Raw genomic sequence first — 15457 nt, forward strand, 5'->3', positions numbered from 1 at the left:
ATTTTTTTGGTTGATTTTTCTTTGTTAAATGGCTTTTAAATATATAAAATAAATAGCAAAAATATAAATCTTTGTTTTACTATGGTTGCAAAGATCAAAAAATTTCTATATGTGACACGGCACCAGAGTTAAGTTAGGGTTTTTCAAAATGCTGACACGCCGAGCTCAAAAGGTTCGCCATCACTGGCCTAGACCAATCAAGCATTAACTTTCAGCTTTGAGGAAGTAAAACTATTAATAGTCAATCAGTTGCCACTTTGCCAAGTGGAGCAGTTCCCTAAAATGGTCATCTCTAACATTAGTTGTCTGATAACAGCGTGGTTTGGGAATAAGCACTAGAGAATGATGATTTAAGGCACCATTGAGCGTTAGCAGTAGCTGTAACGTTGGCATTTACCTTTGAGACTCCTTAGAGGACACGGGCTCTGAATACAGTTTTAATTATTTTCTGAGTGAATTAATAAAGGATTGAGTGGCTTTAGGGTAAAACTGGCATTTTAAGATTAAATACACAGAGTGAAAAATGTTTCTAATGAAATACCCATTAGATTTCTTTTCCTTGTCAAACTAATTATGTTTGTGTGTGTATTTCTAAAATAGATAAGTAATGGAACATCGTCTGTGATCGTCTCCAGAAAGAGGCCATCAGAAGGAAACTATCAAAAAGAAAAAGACTTGTGTATTAAATATTTTGACCAGTGGTCGGAATCGGATCAAGTGGAATTTGTGGAGCACCTGATTTCCCGGATGTGTCATTACCAGCATGGACATATTAACTCCTACCTGAAGCCCATGTTGCAGAGGGACTTCATTACCGCGTTACCAGGTAACTGCCTGTCTTCCCCGTGGAGGGGCGCCGGCCCGGGGCCCGGGCAGCTCTGCCAGGGCATCTGTGGGACGAGAGGATGACAGAGGACAGTGTGAGGCAGCACTGCGGGGGCCACTGTGTTTTCCTCTGTGGCATTTGAAGACCCGTTCAGATCTAGCGTCTCTAGGAAATGAAGGCAGTGTCTGTGATGAGTGGTGTGGATCATGGTCAACAGTATGTTTCCTTGAACTTGTTTAATGATTAATGCTGTGATATTTATTTTGATGTAGTCTAGATATAATCTGCATTCTGTCTTTATAACTAATTTGTTCTTAAAGGAACAGTTTGTCCCATACTCTGTGTTTGGGAAGTTTAGGATGTTCACTGGCATCTAAAGTGACACTGAGGACCCTGGCCAGTGTGGCTCAGTTGGTTGGAACATTGTCTAGGACGCAGAAAGGTCTTGGATTCCATTCCCGGTCAGGGCACATACTCAGGCTGCAGGTTCGATCCCAGACGTGAGACAGCTGATCGATGTTTCTCTCTCACATTGGTGTTTCTCTCGCCCTCTCCCTCCCTCCCTCCCTCCCTCCCTCTCTCCCTCTCTCCCTCTCTCCCTTCCTTTTCCTCTCTCTAAAATCAATAAAAGCATGTCCTCGGGTGAGTATTAAAAATAAATGAATAAAGTAACACTTCGGGAATGTCAAAACATATTGGGAAAACTGATAGCATGTCTCCATTACATTTCTCAAAACTTATTTCTGCATCCTTACTCAACACCCTGCTTGCTTGTGTGCACGCTCCCCACCCCTGCTCTTCCGGTTAGGTTTACTTTGAATTTTTTAGAAATAGACTCCTTTTTTTTTTTTTTTTTTTTAAATAATAAGAGCTCTTTCAAATCGTTTTAATAACGTGGCAGTCAAAATATGAAAAAGTCAAACTTGTTCCCTTTAAGGGGGGTGCTGCCATGATTGCTTCACAGAAGCATGATGAAAGGTAATGACACCGATTTCAGCGGCAGGCAGCCAGGGAGGAGCCTAAGCCCAGGCTTGGGCCAGGCACCACTCCTGCTAATCCAGGCCGCGCTGCGCCTGCCACCGCAACTCAACTCGGTAGTGCTGCGGCGGAGGCAGGAGAGGCTCACGCTCGCCAGTCGCGAGCCCGGCGTCTGGCGCCCATCGGTCAGCTGAGTGGCGCTTCCACTGTGGGAGTGCACTGACCACCAGGAGGCAGCTCATGCATTGATCATCTGCCCCCTGGTGGTTAGTGCACGTCATAGCGACTGGTCGACCGGTCGTTCGGTCATTTGGTCACTTAGGCTTTTATGTATATAGATGGAGACTCACAGGCCCCACCCCAGACCTGCTGGATCAGAGTCTGCATTTCCACAAGACCACAATGTGCGCTTCCAAATTTGAGAAGCACTCCTCTAGAAGAGCACGGCATGCGTGCGTGCGTGCGCACGCACAAACACATATACACAAACCTTTAAATAAAATATCAACAGAAAAAACTCATAAAACCAGGCCTCCCACATGGAACAATGATCAAATCCCGCCTTACTATAAAAAAAAAAAAAAAAAAAAAAGAAGAAAGGACACCGATTCCAAAGAGCCAGGGTGGTAAGAAGGCTTCAAGGCTCACAGACTGAAAAACTTGGTGTCAGGGGTCACAGGTGGCAGGAGAGACATGAAATTTAAGGGACCTTCACAGTACGGGGTGCGGTCGCTGGGTCATCAGCACCTTGAAACGTTTCTTGATGGTGATTCGGTGTCAAGAGTATTTATCACCTGGGTGAGCAGGATGGGCCGAGCAGGTCTGTTGCCCCACAGGATCAGACTCCTTCAGGGTACAGACCGGTCTCCTGTTCATTGAGGTGATACTGGAGACACACGATCTCGCTGAAGCAGGAGGTTCCAATCCCGTCTGCAGCCCAGTCTACTGAGGGCCTCCAGAAACAGACTGCTTTTTAGAATAGTTTCAGGTACAGAGAGTTCGCGTATCTTCACCTTCCTCCACCGCCTGCGCCTGCGCCTGCGCCTGCGCGCGCACGCACGCGCGCACACACACACACACACACACACACACACACACACACACAGCCTTCACCACTGTCAGCATCCCACACCACAGTCGTACATTTGTTCCAATACAGGGACCTATACGAGCACGTCATTGTCACCCACAGTCCATACCTGACATTAGGATTTACTCTTGGTGTTTTAATCGGGTGGGTTTTGATAAATGTACACTGACATGTATCTACCATTATAGTATCATACAGAACAGTCTCCCTGCTATGAAAATCGCTCTCTGCCTGTTCAATCCCCTTTGATTTTCTATTTCTCATTCATTCATTCATTCATCTCATTCATTCATTCACTTCTATTTTTTTTCTCTCCGTCTCTTTCTCTCGTCTTCATCTTCATCTTCATTTTTAAATTTATGTCTGGCTAGGTAAGATAGAAATATTTCATTCCTGAAGAGAATGCTGGCCAGAGCGTTTTCCTCTACCATGGTCATTGTAGTCTGGAAGTTACAACTGCCATACCAGGGCAAGCCTAGAAATAGCCAGGGTTAACCAGTGCCATTGCCACCACTTCTGCCCTGTCAGAGCTTCCGGGTGGCCCCTCAAGGAGCAGCTCCTTGCTTAGCCTGACTGTGGTGTGAGTGCATCCGGACTCCATGTTCCAGGCATGGTCCCAGCAAACAGGACCTGGGCTTACGTCTCAGACCTGACACCTGGGGCTGCACATTGGCAGGCCAGCTTCTGATTTCTAATCCCTCTTCCAAAGCTTGTACCATGGGTGTGTTTAAGGGGAAAGGGACTCTGTTGTTTTTATGCTGAAATATAGCACTGTTTGCCCCGTTTCACTCATTTGTATTCCTAAAAAGCAAAATATGACCCCTCTCTTTCTAGAATTGTAGTACTTCTTAGTAGAAAGGAATCTTAGCCATCACTGAGTCCCCTTTCTCCTTGTGTAGACTAGGAAGCCAAGGATCAGAGGAAATGGTAAAATGCCCAAGATCTTACTTACATCTGATCTTGGTCATTGTGGTGAGTGGGCAGGTGATGGTACAGGTTGGTCCCAAAGTTAGTGCAAAGGCTGAAATAAGGTATAGCTAAGGTTACTTTGGAAAATTCCTTAAATTTGCCTAAAGTGTAGAATACAACACAATTCAGTAATATTTGTTGTTAATTATGGGAGAGAAAGAAAAAGGTAAGCCTTTAATTGTATGAGACGGAGGGATTTGAATATTACAGGTGTGTTTAGGTACGATGAATGGACATGTGACACAGGTCTCTGTAGGGGCAGTGCCAGATCTCAGAACCCCCGTCGTCCAAGCCTTCCTACTGACTCAGGCTGCTGCTCTCAGCAAGAGAAGTCAGGGTGATTCTAAAGTTGGTGATTGTGCTTATTCCTCATCAGTGCTTTCAACTAAACGAAGCTATGCCTCCATTTTTCTTAAGCAAATCTTTTTATTGATTATTTTTTGTTTGCTTTCTACTGGTTGGGTCTTATTTTATTTTCCCCTATAATTTACTTCTCAAACATGTTTACAGAATATCCACGAGGTGGCACTGTTGTTCTCCTGATTTGTAGAGTCTAGTTCAGAGGCAGCTCCTTTCCTTGAGGAGTGTGCAGTCTTGGAGAAGAGACAGAACAGATGAACATGTGTTACGTGTATAGCTATGGTTAGTATAATTGCACACGATCTAGTTTTCATTACAGCAAATTTTAAGGTATTGTCCATTTTCTGTTAAAGTGGAATTTTGTGGTATTGACTATTACATGAAATGAATGGGCCATTGGCTGGGACATGGAAATATTTTTGTTAAAATACTATTTGTTTTTGTTTTAACAGGATTTGATCTGAACATATATACATATGTCAGTATATATCATACGCAGGACTCTAATAGCTGGGGACAAGCTGGCCCAGTAGATTGTGTTAGTTAGTGTCTGGTAGACTTGAATTAAACCTGGCATTAGTTCCTTAACACAGACCCAAACTTAAGAGCATTGTGGGAGAAACAGGTCCACATATATGTTCATACTTGGATTTAATAATGTGTGGAGCAACTTATTATTCTACTTTGGTCTTTAACTTTTATGTAGATGATTTTGAGTTTGAATTTTTACTCTGCTGACATTGACAGCCACCTTAAGACTTCTTTTGATTGTCAGAATTCTGTAAAAAATTGCCTGTCATTTTAACTTTTTGATGCTTATGTGAATAACATACCTGTTAGTATAGAGAAAATGGAAAAATGTTTGTGGTTTCTGGCTCCTTTTGGTTCAGTGGAAAAAGTGATAATTATGATATGCTTTTCTAAAAATCATGGTAAATGTTTAGTCTGCAATGTCAATTTCTGCAGGCTAAGTTTGTGGTTTGTAAGAACTGTTGTTAAAGGGGAATTTTATACCGTTTGAAGTAGAGGCAGATTGTACTTAAAGGATGATAAGCATTGGTGATCCCTTTGGTGAGGTGTCTGAGCAATTAAGACTTTTGAAACATTTCACTTCTTGGCTGTGGTTTGTTCATTTGTTTTATCCCCAAGGAAGGATGATAAATCAGTGTGGACAGAGACTAGATCTAAGGTCTCTGGGGATGTGGAAGAACCAGAGTGAAGCTAAGGCTTTGGGCTGGAAGCAGGGCCAGAGAACCAGCCCGACCCAGTGAAACAGCTGTGGTCATTGGCTTGAGAGAGCCTCTTAGTAGGCGTGTGAGCCCACTTGTCAGAACCTCAGTTTCCTTATCTGTGTGGGAATAATGCTCCTGTATAATAAAAGCCTAATATGCTAAGTGTCTGACGTTCATTCGGCCGTTCGACCAGTTGCTATGACGCACCCTGACCACCAGGGGGGCAGATGCTCCGACCGGTAGGTTAGCTTGCTGCTGGGGTCCAGCGATTGGGACTGGGCGAGATGGGCCGGACACGCCCTGGAGGTCCCCCCTCCCCCCGCAGTCCCTACCCTGCCCCGATCATGCACCAGGCCTCTAGTAATAATAATAACAATAATACTTTATGGGATATTGTGAAGATGAAAGAATGTATATAATATGCCTGGCATCTGGTGGGTATTCTGAGGATGGCAGCTTGAAAAAAATAGAAAAAGAAAAAGCCCAGAGACAGGAAACACCTGCTTCTCTGGTAATAAGATTTATTGCCAGGAAGTTTTAATTATTCACCCACTAATTTCCGTATTGATTCATCCTGACATCATATAGGTAGGTGTGTGTGGCACTTTGTTGAAACAACAGAACGTTGGACTTTGTGACCTGAGCATAATTTCTCTTCATTTCTGCCTGGATCCTTAGGTCACTATATTCCAGGTTAAAGGCTCCCAGTGACGGACTGCTGTTAGCAGTTGCATTGTTTTTTTTGTTTTGGTTTATAACTTCAGATTTCACAAGGACGAAGATCTGTGATTGGGAAGGGGGAAGGGACAGCAGGGGTGGGTGGGGACCAAGCTTCTTTGCAGCTGTTCTTTGAAATACGTTTCTAAAATAATAAAAGTTTCTGTAATTGTATGATCTAAGCAGCTGTGTTAGAACTGGCTGTAGTCAAGGGCATTGAACTGACATTTCACATTTGAGTTTCATTTTGATACAGTGTTATTTATATATTGAGCTTTGAAATTTGTGCCTTTTAATTGTTTTAATTTATTGTTGAAATTTTTCCAGACCTTCATCTGGTGCCTATAATTAGCCACAGCAGCACTTCTTCAGCTTTGTGAGCGCAGTGCTCTGGCCTCACTTTCTGGGGCCCGAATGTGTTGTTGCCTCGGGAAGGGGGTGGTGGTGGGAGATGGGAAGTCTCAGCAGGATAGGGGGAGGGAGAGGCAGACAGCGGGTCAGAGAATGCTTCGTTTAACACCTCCAGGCACACGGACCGCCTTCCTCACCTGACTAGGCTGGAGCCAGAAAGTGACAAGGTCTGCGTGGCTGCTGGGGGTGGCCAGGATATTAGAGGGGGCTTAGCACTTTGCTGGAGGGGATGTGTAATATTTTCTCTCAGAAAATAACAAGGAAGGGAACACTGCTTAGCTGCCTTGACCGGCAATATCAGCCTCATAAGCCTTTGGGGACTTGGGGATGAGAGGAGGAATACAGTCTGACACTTACTGAGTACCTGTTCTGTATCTGGCTCCTTTTTAACCTCTTACTAGCCTTCCCAACCTAAGTTTATTAGCCCATGGGTCAAGATTCTAAAAGGAAATACGGTTAAAGCCGGCTAAGAGATTCTGATGAATACTTTGTCAGTCCTAGAAGTGAAGAGGCACAAGGAGAAGCCCATGTGATTACCCGTGGATTTATGTCCCTGATTATAAACAAGCTAGAGGCCTGATGCACGAAAATTTGTGCAAGAGTAGGCCTTCCTTCTCCTGGCTGCCAGCACCGGCTTCCCTCTGGCACCCAGGACCTGGGACCCGGGCTTCACTGTGGCTGCCGCTGGCAGGCGCCTGGAACCCGGGCTGCTTTCCTCTGGCCACCACCGGCAGGCGCCCGGGACCCGGGCTGCTTTCCTCTGGCCACCACCGGCAGGCGCCCGGGACCCGGGCTTCGCTCCGGCCCTGGCTTCATCCGGAATGACAATGACATTTGGTCTAATTAGCATATCACCCTTTCATTATTATAGATGTGGTCAGAAAGATGGAAAAAAGGGACATGGTCACAAAAAAAGTAGCCAGAACCTTTGAGAATGGTATCAAGAAGGCAAAAACCCTGAATAATGTAAAATTGTCCAAAATGGTTAAGTAATCTGGGAGAGTTGGAACAAACAAAATAAAGTATTTGGAGCATCAGTATGAAGAATGAAGGGACTGTCTGTCTCCTTGGGATAGATTGTGTAGTAAAAATACAGCATATTTTCACTTATCTTTTTTTCTTCCCCACTAAGAATAATGGATTGAAAACCAGAAAGGATAGAACAATTGTAGTCCCAGAAAGCTAGGAAGATACTTAGGAAGCACACGGCTCCTGTAAACGAGTCGCCAGAGAAGTCATTGCTCGGCAGGAGCGCGGCAGAGCCTGGAGTTTGGCTCTCAGAATGGCAGGACAGTGAGAGCCACCGGCGAGCTCCTGGCAGAGCGGCCCTTTCCAGCTGTCAGCTGTGCTTGGTAATCCTGCATGGCTGTACCCTGAAGCGATTGATGTGCAGATTGCCTGGTTTTAAGAACTGGAGACGGTGTATTTGGGGGATATGGACAGATAAATTTGCTGTTATACTCAGGCAGAATTCTTAAATGGATTAACAAATGTTAATTAGCACTGAGAAGACTGTAGGTTTGTGTAAGCCTAGAAGGATGTACACAGAATGTTAAAAACTGTTGCCTCTGAGAGGTGGGATTTAGAGATTTAAATGTTTATAATATTTCTGAAATGAACTTGGTATCCTATATAATCTATAATAATAAAAGCGTAATATGCCAATTAGACTGGACAACCTTCTGGACGAAGCCGTGGTGGCAGGGACCCAGGCAGCTGTGGCGGTGGGGGCCGAGCCCCTTGCACCATTTTCGTGCATCGGGCTTCTAGTAAAAGCATAATATGCAAATCAACCAAATGGCAGAATGACTGGTTGCTATGATGCACACTGACCACCAGGGTGCAAACGCTCAATGCAGGAGCTGTCCCCTGGTGGTCAGTGTGCTCCCACAGAGGGAGCACCGCTCAGCCAGAAGCTGGGCTCATGGCTGGCGAGCGCAGTGGCAGTGGCGGGAGCCTCTCCCACCTCTGCTGCAGATAGGTGGTAAGGAGTAAGGGGTCCCAGACTGTGAGAAAGATGTCCGACTGATGTCCCCTGGAGGGATCGGGCCTAAGCCAGCAGTTGGACATCCCCCAAGGGGTCCTGGACTTCGAGAGGGCACAGGCCAGGATGAGGGCTCCCCCCCCCCCCCCATGCACGAATCTCGTGCACTGGGCCTCTAGTTGTTATATATGTTAAAAAAGGACACAAAGCAGCTAGTGCCAACTTGTAAACAAAAAATGCAATCCCAACTTTATGTGGTAAGCATCAGCAAGGGAATACAGGGTAACCATACCAAAGTCACCCATTTCCTTTTTGATAAGGTTTTACCAGACTAGTAAGTAGTGCAGAAAAATGATGTAGAGGTGGTCCTGTCGTCATGGGGCAGAGTTTCTCCAAATATCCCTGGAGACTAAATAGAGAGATGTGGACTGGACAGTAGTACACCCAGGAGGTTATATTGTCTCACTGTGGGTACCTTGTGATAATTTACAACTGGGTCAAGGACAGCCTGGAGGGAAATAGGTAGACTTATGGGTGCTGTCCTTGGTTCTGACCCATTTAACATGGTCACCCACCAACTTGAGGTAAAGACTTACTACATTTGCCCAGCATGCAGACCTAGTGTGGAACACCCACTCTTGTTGGTTGTCTTTAAGAGGACCCTTGCATTGTATTGGATAAACCTCTTAAGATTCTAGAATTTGTAGACATGGGGCTCTTTTGAGAATTTTACCTCCACCAGAAGGAGATGAAGAAATTATTGACAAAAATACATCTAAGTACAACCAACTTTAAGCTTCTTAAGCTGTCAGCATTTTACTTTTTGTCTCCTTAGCTCCAAGGGATTCACATAATTGCGGATTAATAGGATGGAGGTTACAAGAGAGTAGATCAGGGGGGCAAGGCCACAAGCTTTGGGGAAAGAGCTCCGGGTTCCAGTCTTGGCTCTACTCCTGTGTGGCTGTGAGACCTGGAGTCTTCCCTCTCTGTGCCTCATCTGTAAAGTCTGGAGAGCCATCATCCCATAGTGATTTTAAAATTTCAGTTATGTCAAAGTATCTTGTCATATTACCTGACAGATAGAGAATGGTCCAGGTTCAGCTGTTGCCCTGAATTGCTTTCTCTTAAAAAAATCAGAACCAAAAAGAAGTGTGTCTTTGTGTGCACATGTGTACCTGCAGAACTACCAATGATACTCAAGCGTGGGATCTGGTTCAGGGTTTCTTTGTTCCTCTCATCCTTACGGAAGGACGGTCCATTTCCATTTCCCTTCCCATCTCTTCATTGCCTTTTCTGTTTTGTAGAGCAAGGCTTAGATCACATAGCAGAAAACATTCTTTCCTACCTGGATGCCAGGTCTCTGTGCGCGGCAGAGCTGGTCTGTAAAGAATGGCAGCGCGTGATCTCCGAGGGAATGCTGTGGAAGAAGCTGATTGAGCGAATGGTGCGCACGGACCCCCTGTGGAAGGGACTTTCCGAAAGAAGAGGGTGGTGAGTACTGGGGTCGCTTGTTCCCTTGGAAAAAGGTGTCTCGGACCTGGGGTCACTTTGATGACTCAAGAAAGCAGTTACACTTGCCTAATGCATCGGCCTATTTTAAACAAGCGCGAAAAGACGAGTGGTCAGGGGTTGGGTGGGGGAGTTAAAGCCGTTAGAATTTTTCCTGCTGAGATGTACATTTGCTCTGTATTTATTAACTGATAGGAAGTTTGTATTGTTTGAGTGATTTGGCTTTTCAAAGCTTGTATGTATGCTTTTCCTTTCACATTTTTCTTAAGTGATAATACCATTACCAAGAGATAGATAAGAAGAAAGGAGATAGGAGAAAATCGAACAATGCCGTCTTGCTGCTGGTTATTGTTCCAGATGAAAGATAATGGGAAGCACGGCAGGCAGGCTTTTTTTTTTTTTTTTTTTTTTTAGAGAAATTAACTGAAATATATCTCTGTCTCCTAGTACTCGTCAGGAGCCTGGCCTAGTGAGCACAGAGAAGGAGCTACAGACGCACGATGGGTGGCAGTGGTGTGAGCGAGGGTTAAGGCTGTGTTTTCTTTGTGGGAGGAAGTTTGATGTGTACCAAGTTAGGTTTTTCACAAAGCGACATTAGCACTTTTTGTTAAACTATAGCAAGAAAGGCTAGATTATTGTGCGTTGGCTGTTCAGGAACTAAAAGTGCAGGATCATGTTAGAAAGCTGTAAATCGAAGTAGACTTTTGTTTCACACATTCAGACTCAGAAATCCTGCTTTTGAACTGTTAAAGCTCAATGCGTGTCAAAAGACTTGAATGATACAACATCTTTGTAAGCACCACATTTAAGTAAAATTCACCCTCTTATGTGCAAAAATGTAACATCTGTTTGTTTTTATTTGCCAGGGATCAGTACCTGTTTAAAAACAGACCCACAGATGGCCCTCCCAATTCATTTTATAGGTCATTATACCCAAAGATTATCCAGGATATAGAGGTAACTTTATGATTTATCTTTTTTTTATGGGCTCTCTGTGTCTTGTTCTCAACTTTTTATGTTGTCTTAGTGTTCTGTTGATCTAAAATCATGGGACAAATAATTTTTTTTAAGGTGAACTCTTAGAACAAATGTGTCACACTCAATGTAGAATCTGTAGCTTTCTTCAGAACATGTCACGTCTTCTTGTAAAAAAGATCTGACTTTTCTCAGCCTTGAAACGCTTCTGCAGGGCTGCCACCATTAAAACCATAATCCAGAGTCAATTTTTCATTCTAATTTGAGAAAATTTCCAAAACCCAAGGCCCAGATTTTTAGGCAAGCAGTTTTATATTTTTGAGCCACATCTCGAGAACTAGAGAGGGCATGGTCTCAGTTTCCTCTGTAAATTTCCCATATTTTTTCATAAAAAGGACTCAGAGATGATTGTGAGCAACAATTAAGTGAGTTTTATAGAGCAAATTACGCTGCCGGACCATTTGGATGTGAGTGGGACTTCACCAGCTCAGTAAAACTCTGTAAACTTGACGAGCACCACTGGAGGCGTTTGATATTGGTCATGTGTTCTAATTGGTTCAGTTTTATTATTTAGCCCTTTTCCTTGAACCAGGAAAGACACGCACAGGCATTTCTCATTAACTCTTTCACATGTGTTCTTGGCAGGTCCTGGTTACTTCACTATTTCCTCCTTGGCAGAAACCGTAGCCTTCTCTGGGCAGTGCTGTATCACCCATAAAGTTATACTCGGGTTCCCAAACGTGAAGTAATCCTCTCCCCCAGGTGATAGACATAAAAGTTATTGTGCCAAAATTCATTAATGGAGAAACATGTGCTTTTTTGGAGGTTCCCCCCCCCCCCCCCTTTTGAGGCAGATGTGAACTAATGGAATCATTCAGTTAATGGTAAATCTGAATGTGACTGGAATGTCATTATTTAAAGCACAAACCCTTGTCTTGCTCCCTAAAATGAGCTGTAAAGTAACCTTTTAGGGAGGCTTAAGTAATTCAAACTGCTGCTGGACAGTCAAAGTGTTTAGGAATTAATTGATCCATTGGCAGAACTTAAAATAAATTGCCCCTACAGTGTTAGGTGCTAAGACAGTGTTAACTTGAATCTTAGGTTGGTGTGTGTTCAAGGGAGAGGGGCTGTCTCTTACCCTTAGATAGTTATGCTAAGACAATGCTTTTTCAAACATCTTAGGAACTATATTACTTTTTGTCCCTTCCCAATTATTGTTTCTTTCTTTATTTTTTAAATATATTTTTATTGATTTCAGAGAGAAATGGAGTGGGAGAGATAGAAACATCAATGATGAGAGAGAATTGTTGATCAACTGCCTCCTACAAGGGATTGAACCTGCAACCCAGGCATGGGCCCCTGACTGGAATCGAACCTGGGACTCTTCAGTCTGCAGGCCAATGCTCTATTCACTGAGCCAAACCAGTTAGGGCCCATTTATTCTTTACAAAGTAGCTCTAGATTTCCTTGAGTAATTTAGTAAATCCTTTATTATGAGAAGCATGATGTTTAAGGTCAGTCATTGATAAGTAGGCATTTTGGAAGAGCTATGATCAGGTTGAAGATTTGGTGACATGGGTTATTTTATTTACCCCCCATGAGTACTATTGTAATTGACAGCATGAACTTGACATTCTGTGGTGTGACAGTATGTGACACCACCTAGCATATCCATTTCCTCAGGCTGAAATAATATTTTTTTATGTTATTTAGTAGAGGAGGCAGATGTGAGGGAATAGAGCTATGGGGGAAAACCCTATTTGACACAAAACCTCTACATCATGGTGGTCTGCCCAGTGGTTCTTAAAGTGTGGTTTGGAAAAATCCACTGGTTGGCCACAAGGGTCTCCTCCAGATTTCTGTGGGCTAGATCTCTTAGCGTAAGGGACAGTGTTTTATACTGGCATATCCCTAATAGTAATAATAATAAAAATAATACATGTGCTAGACCCTTTGTTAAGCATTTAACACTGCACAATACCTGAAAGTAGTGAGTAGCTGTGACCAACCATTTAGTCTGCATTTCATCCAGCTTTCGGTACTAACCCCATCACAATAGAGTTTTTTACCTCTCTTTTGGGAGTATATTTAATTCTGTTCTGGGTGGACACACAGGCTGAGAATTTTGTCCGTGATCCATGGACCAAACAAATGAGAGACTCACAGGCTTGGCTCCTGCCCATATGGTTAATATGAAACCTCCATAAGCAGAATATAATAGTTACACGTTCCTTTTTTGATTGAGCCTTTGCCGTGTCCTGTGAACTATGTTGTGTGACTTACGTAGGTTATTGCATTTAATTTCTACAAGGTACATATCCCCATCTGTAATAAGGGGAAAATTGAGACTAAGAGAAATTTTAGACTTGCTACCTAGTTACGTAGGAGAAGTGGGCTCAGTGTTGTCATTTCAAACTGGAAAACTCAAGAAGTGAAGGAGAAAGATGTATGTTGTTAGATACCTACAGACTTCAGGGTGAACGCGTCTTCCTCCAGTTGTGAGTGCTCCGTGTCCTTGCGTGTCTCTTGAAAGGGGCAGGAGTGGATGGGATCAGCTGGTCTTGTTTTAGTCGTCACATTTTGGTGTCCTGAACTGGGATGTGTCTCCTGCATCTCTGAGTAGAGGCAGCCCTTTCATGTACATGCCTTTCCCTCTTTCCTCGCTGGGTGAAGGCCTTTGCAGCGCTCTCCTTGGAACAGCCCACGGGTGAAATGATGGTGTGTCGTGTCGCACCTTTTAATAAACCGCATTTTATTCAGGGAAAGTGGGGAGCTTTTTTGTGGTTTGCAAACTTGATATTAACATTGTCCTGACCAGAGAATGCTGAAACTTGCCCACCCACCCAGTTGTGTTTAGGCTTCTAAAAATAATGTTATCCCTCCATATTCAGACATCTGTTTTCACTCTATTGCCAATTTAAATGCCGCTGTATACTCTGTGTATCATGGCTACTTTCCCAGTATTTTGAAAATTTGCACAGGGTAAGGGGATTTTACAAGTTCTCAGAAATACGAAATATTCCTCTACAGTAGCCACACCACATGATGTCCAAGTGACATGGCAGGTATCTGTGTAAGGAGGAGGTGCACCTGTGTGTCCTGTACGCCTGCTGCTGAGATGGAGAGGAGTTGAACGGCATTAGAAGGCTGAGCCCCCTTCCTGGGTGCGGTTGACGGGGAGGGGGGCTCAGGGTTATCAGGAGTAGCTAGCAGCCTAGACTGAGACCGCCGATCCTGGCAATTGGGTGGGGAGATTTTTTTGGGTCAGAGCCTACTCCTCTTGGCCCCTGTTCAGCGCAGACGAGGAAGAGGGTCAGTGCTGCCGTTTGTAGGCACTGTGACGAACCCCTACCCGTGTCATCTCAGCTGATCCCCTCAGCAGTTTGGAGGAAGTAGATATTATTTTCCCCTTTTTTACAGAGGAGCAGACTACAGCTCAGATGGCCCAAATCATTTGCCTAAGCTGCTAATTGACCTAGGCATTTTCTACCGCAATGGCTGCCTTCTGTTTCTAAGGGTCTAGTTTTTCTAGAAAGACCTGGCTTACAAGCATTCTAGTAAGAGTTGAGGTCGTCAGATAAGTGGCAGGCACAGTCAGCAGCATGTCTGCCTGCTTCTGTGGGTGGCCTCGGGCCTGGGAAGCGGAGTTAGAACCAGGGCGGTGTGCAGCAGGCAGTCCACTCCCTGGGCTGCTTTCGTGTTGCTCTCCTGGCATTTTGAAACAAACACTTGTTTGGGGATTAAGAAACCTAATAATTTTGGAAACAGCTCGAAGTGGGGCTTCCTAAAATGATCCACCAAGAATATTTGGCAGACTTTTTCTCTTAAAATTCAGATGTGTGGGTTAGAAAATGAGGCTCTTCCCAAGCACTGAGCAGCAGAGCTGTTTTCTGACTTCCATTCGGCTTAGAATGTGAGCTTTCGAGAGGCCTGGCGTCTGCCTCTTGTGTGAGGCTCGGAGATAGAGAACGAGGCTCAGCCTTTCCTGTCGGGTGTGCCCTGGCCAGGCGTAGGCCGACCGTATAGTATAGCCTCACCCCAGCTCCTCTCTGTGGTGTGGCTTTAGGTACAAAGATTGTAACCACGTTGCCCAGTCTTAGAAAGCGTTATAGAGTAAAGGGAGAACGTAACATGCCGAAATTCTTTTGGGTTTGAGGAGCCCCCCACTCCCTTTTTAAAAAAACTGTTTTCCAAATTCCCACGTGACGGTAAATGTGCTTTTTCATCCATTGAAATATAGAGCAACAAAGCTACGTATTGATTCAATAATATTTTAAAAATTGTGTATATTTTGAACTAAGAACAGCTATATGAATTTTTAAAATAACACCTGGGGTATGTGTGTGTGTGTGTGTGTGTGTGTGTGTGTGTGAGAGAGAGAGAGAGAGAGAGAGAGAGAGAGAGAG

At 44.2% G+C, this 15457-nt stretch overlaps 1 protein-coding gene and 1 pseudogene across 8 annotated transcripts in view; one reads left to right on the forward strand and one right to left on the reverse strand.

Annotated features, from left to right (window-relative positions):
* FBXW11 (F-box and WD repeat domain containing 11) overlaps window positions 1–15457 on the forward strand; it is a 105549-nt gene that overhangs the window by 70391 nt on the left and 19701 nt on the right. For all 8 annotated transcript variants that reach the window (XM_036313272.1, XM_036313273.1, XM_036313275.1 and 5 more), the window contains 3 exons: window positions 601–826; window positions 9872–10058; window positions 10943–11033. In XM_036313272.1, coding sequence (XP_036169165.1) covers window positions 601–826; window positions 9872–10058; window positions 10943–11033 — 504 coding nt within the window. The remainder of the gene's footprint in view (window positions 1–600; window positions 827–9871; window positions 10059–10942; window positions 11034–15457) is intronic.
* Window positions 2516–3862, reverse strand: LOC118658987 (annotated as a pseudogene).

The sequence above is a fragment of the Myotis myotis genome, unplaced genomic scaffold (genome assembly GCF_014108235.1).
Source record: "Myotis myotis isolate mMyoMyo1 unplaced genomic scaffold, mMyoMyo1.p scaffold_m19_p_6, whole genome shotgun sequence".
Taxonomy (NCBI): domain Eukaryota; kingdom Metazoa; phylum Chordata; class Mammalia; order Chiroptera; family Vespertilionidae; genus Myotis; species Myotis myotis.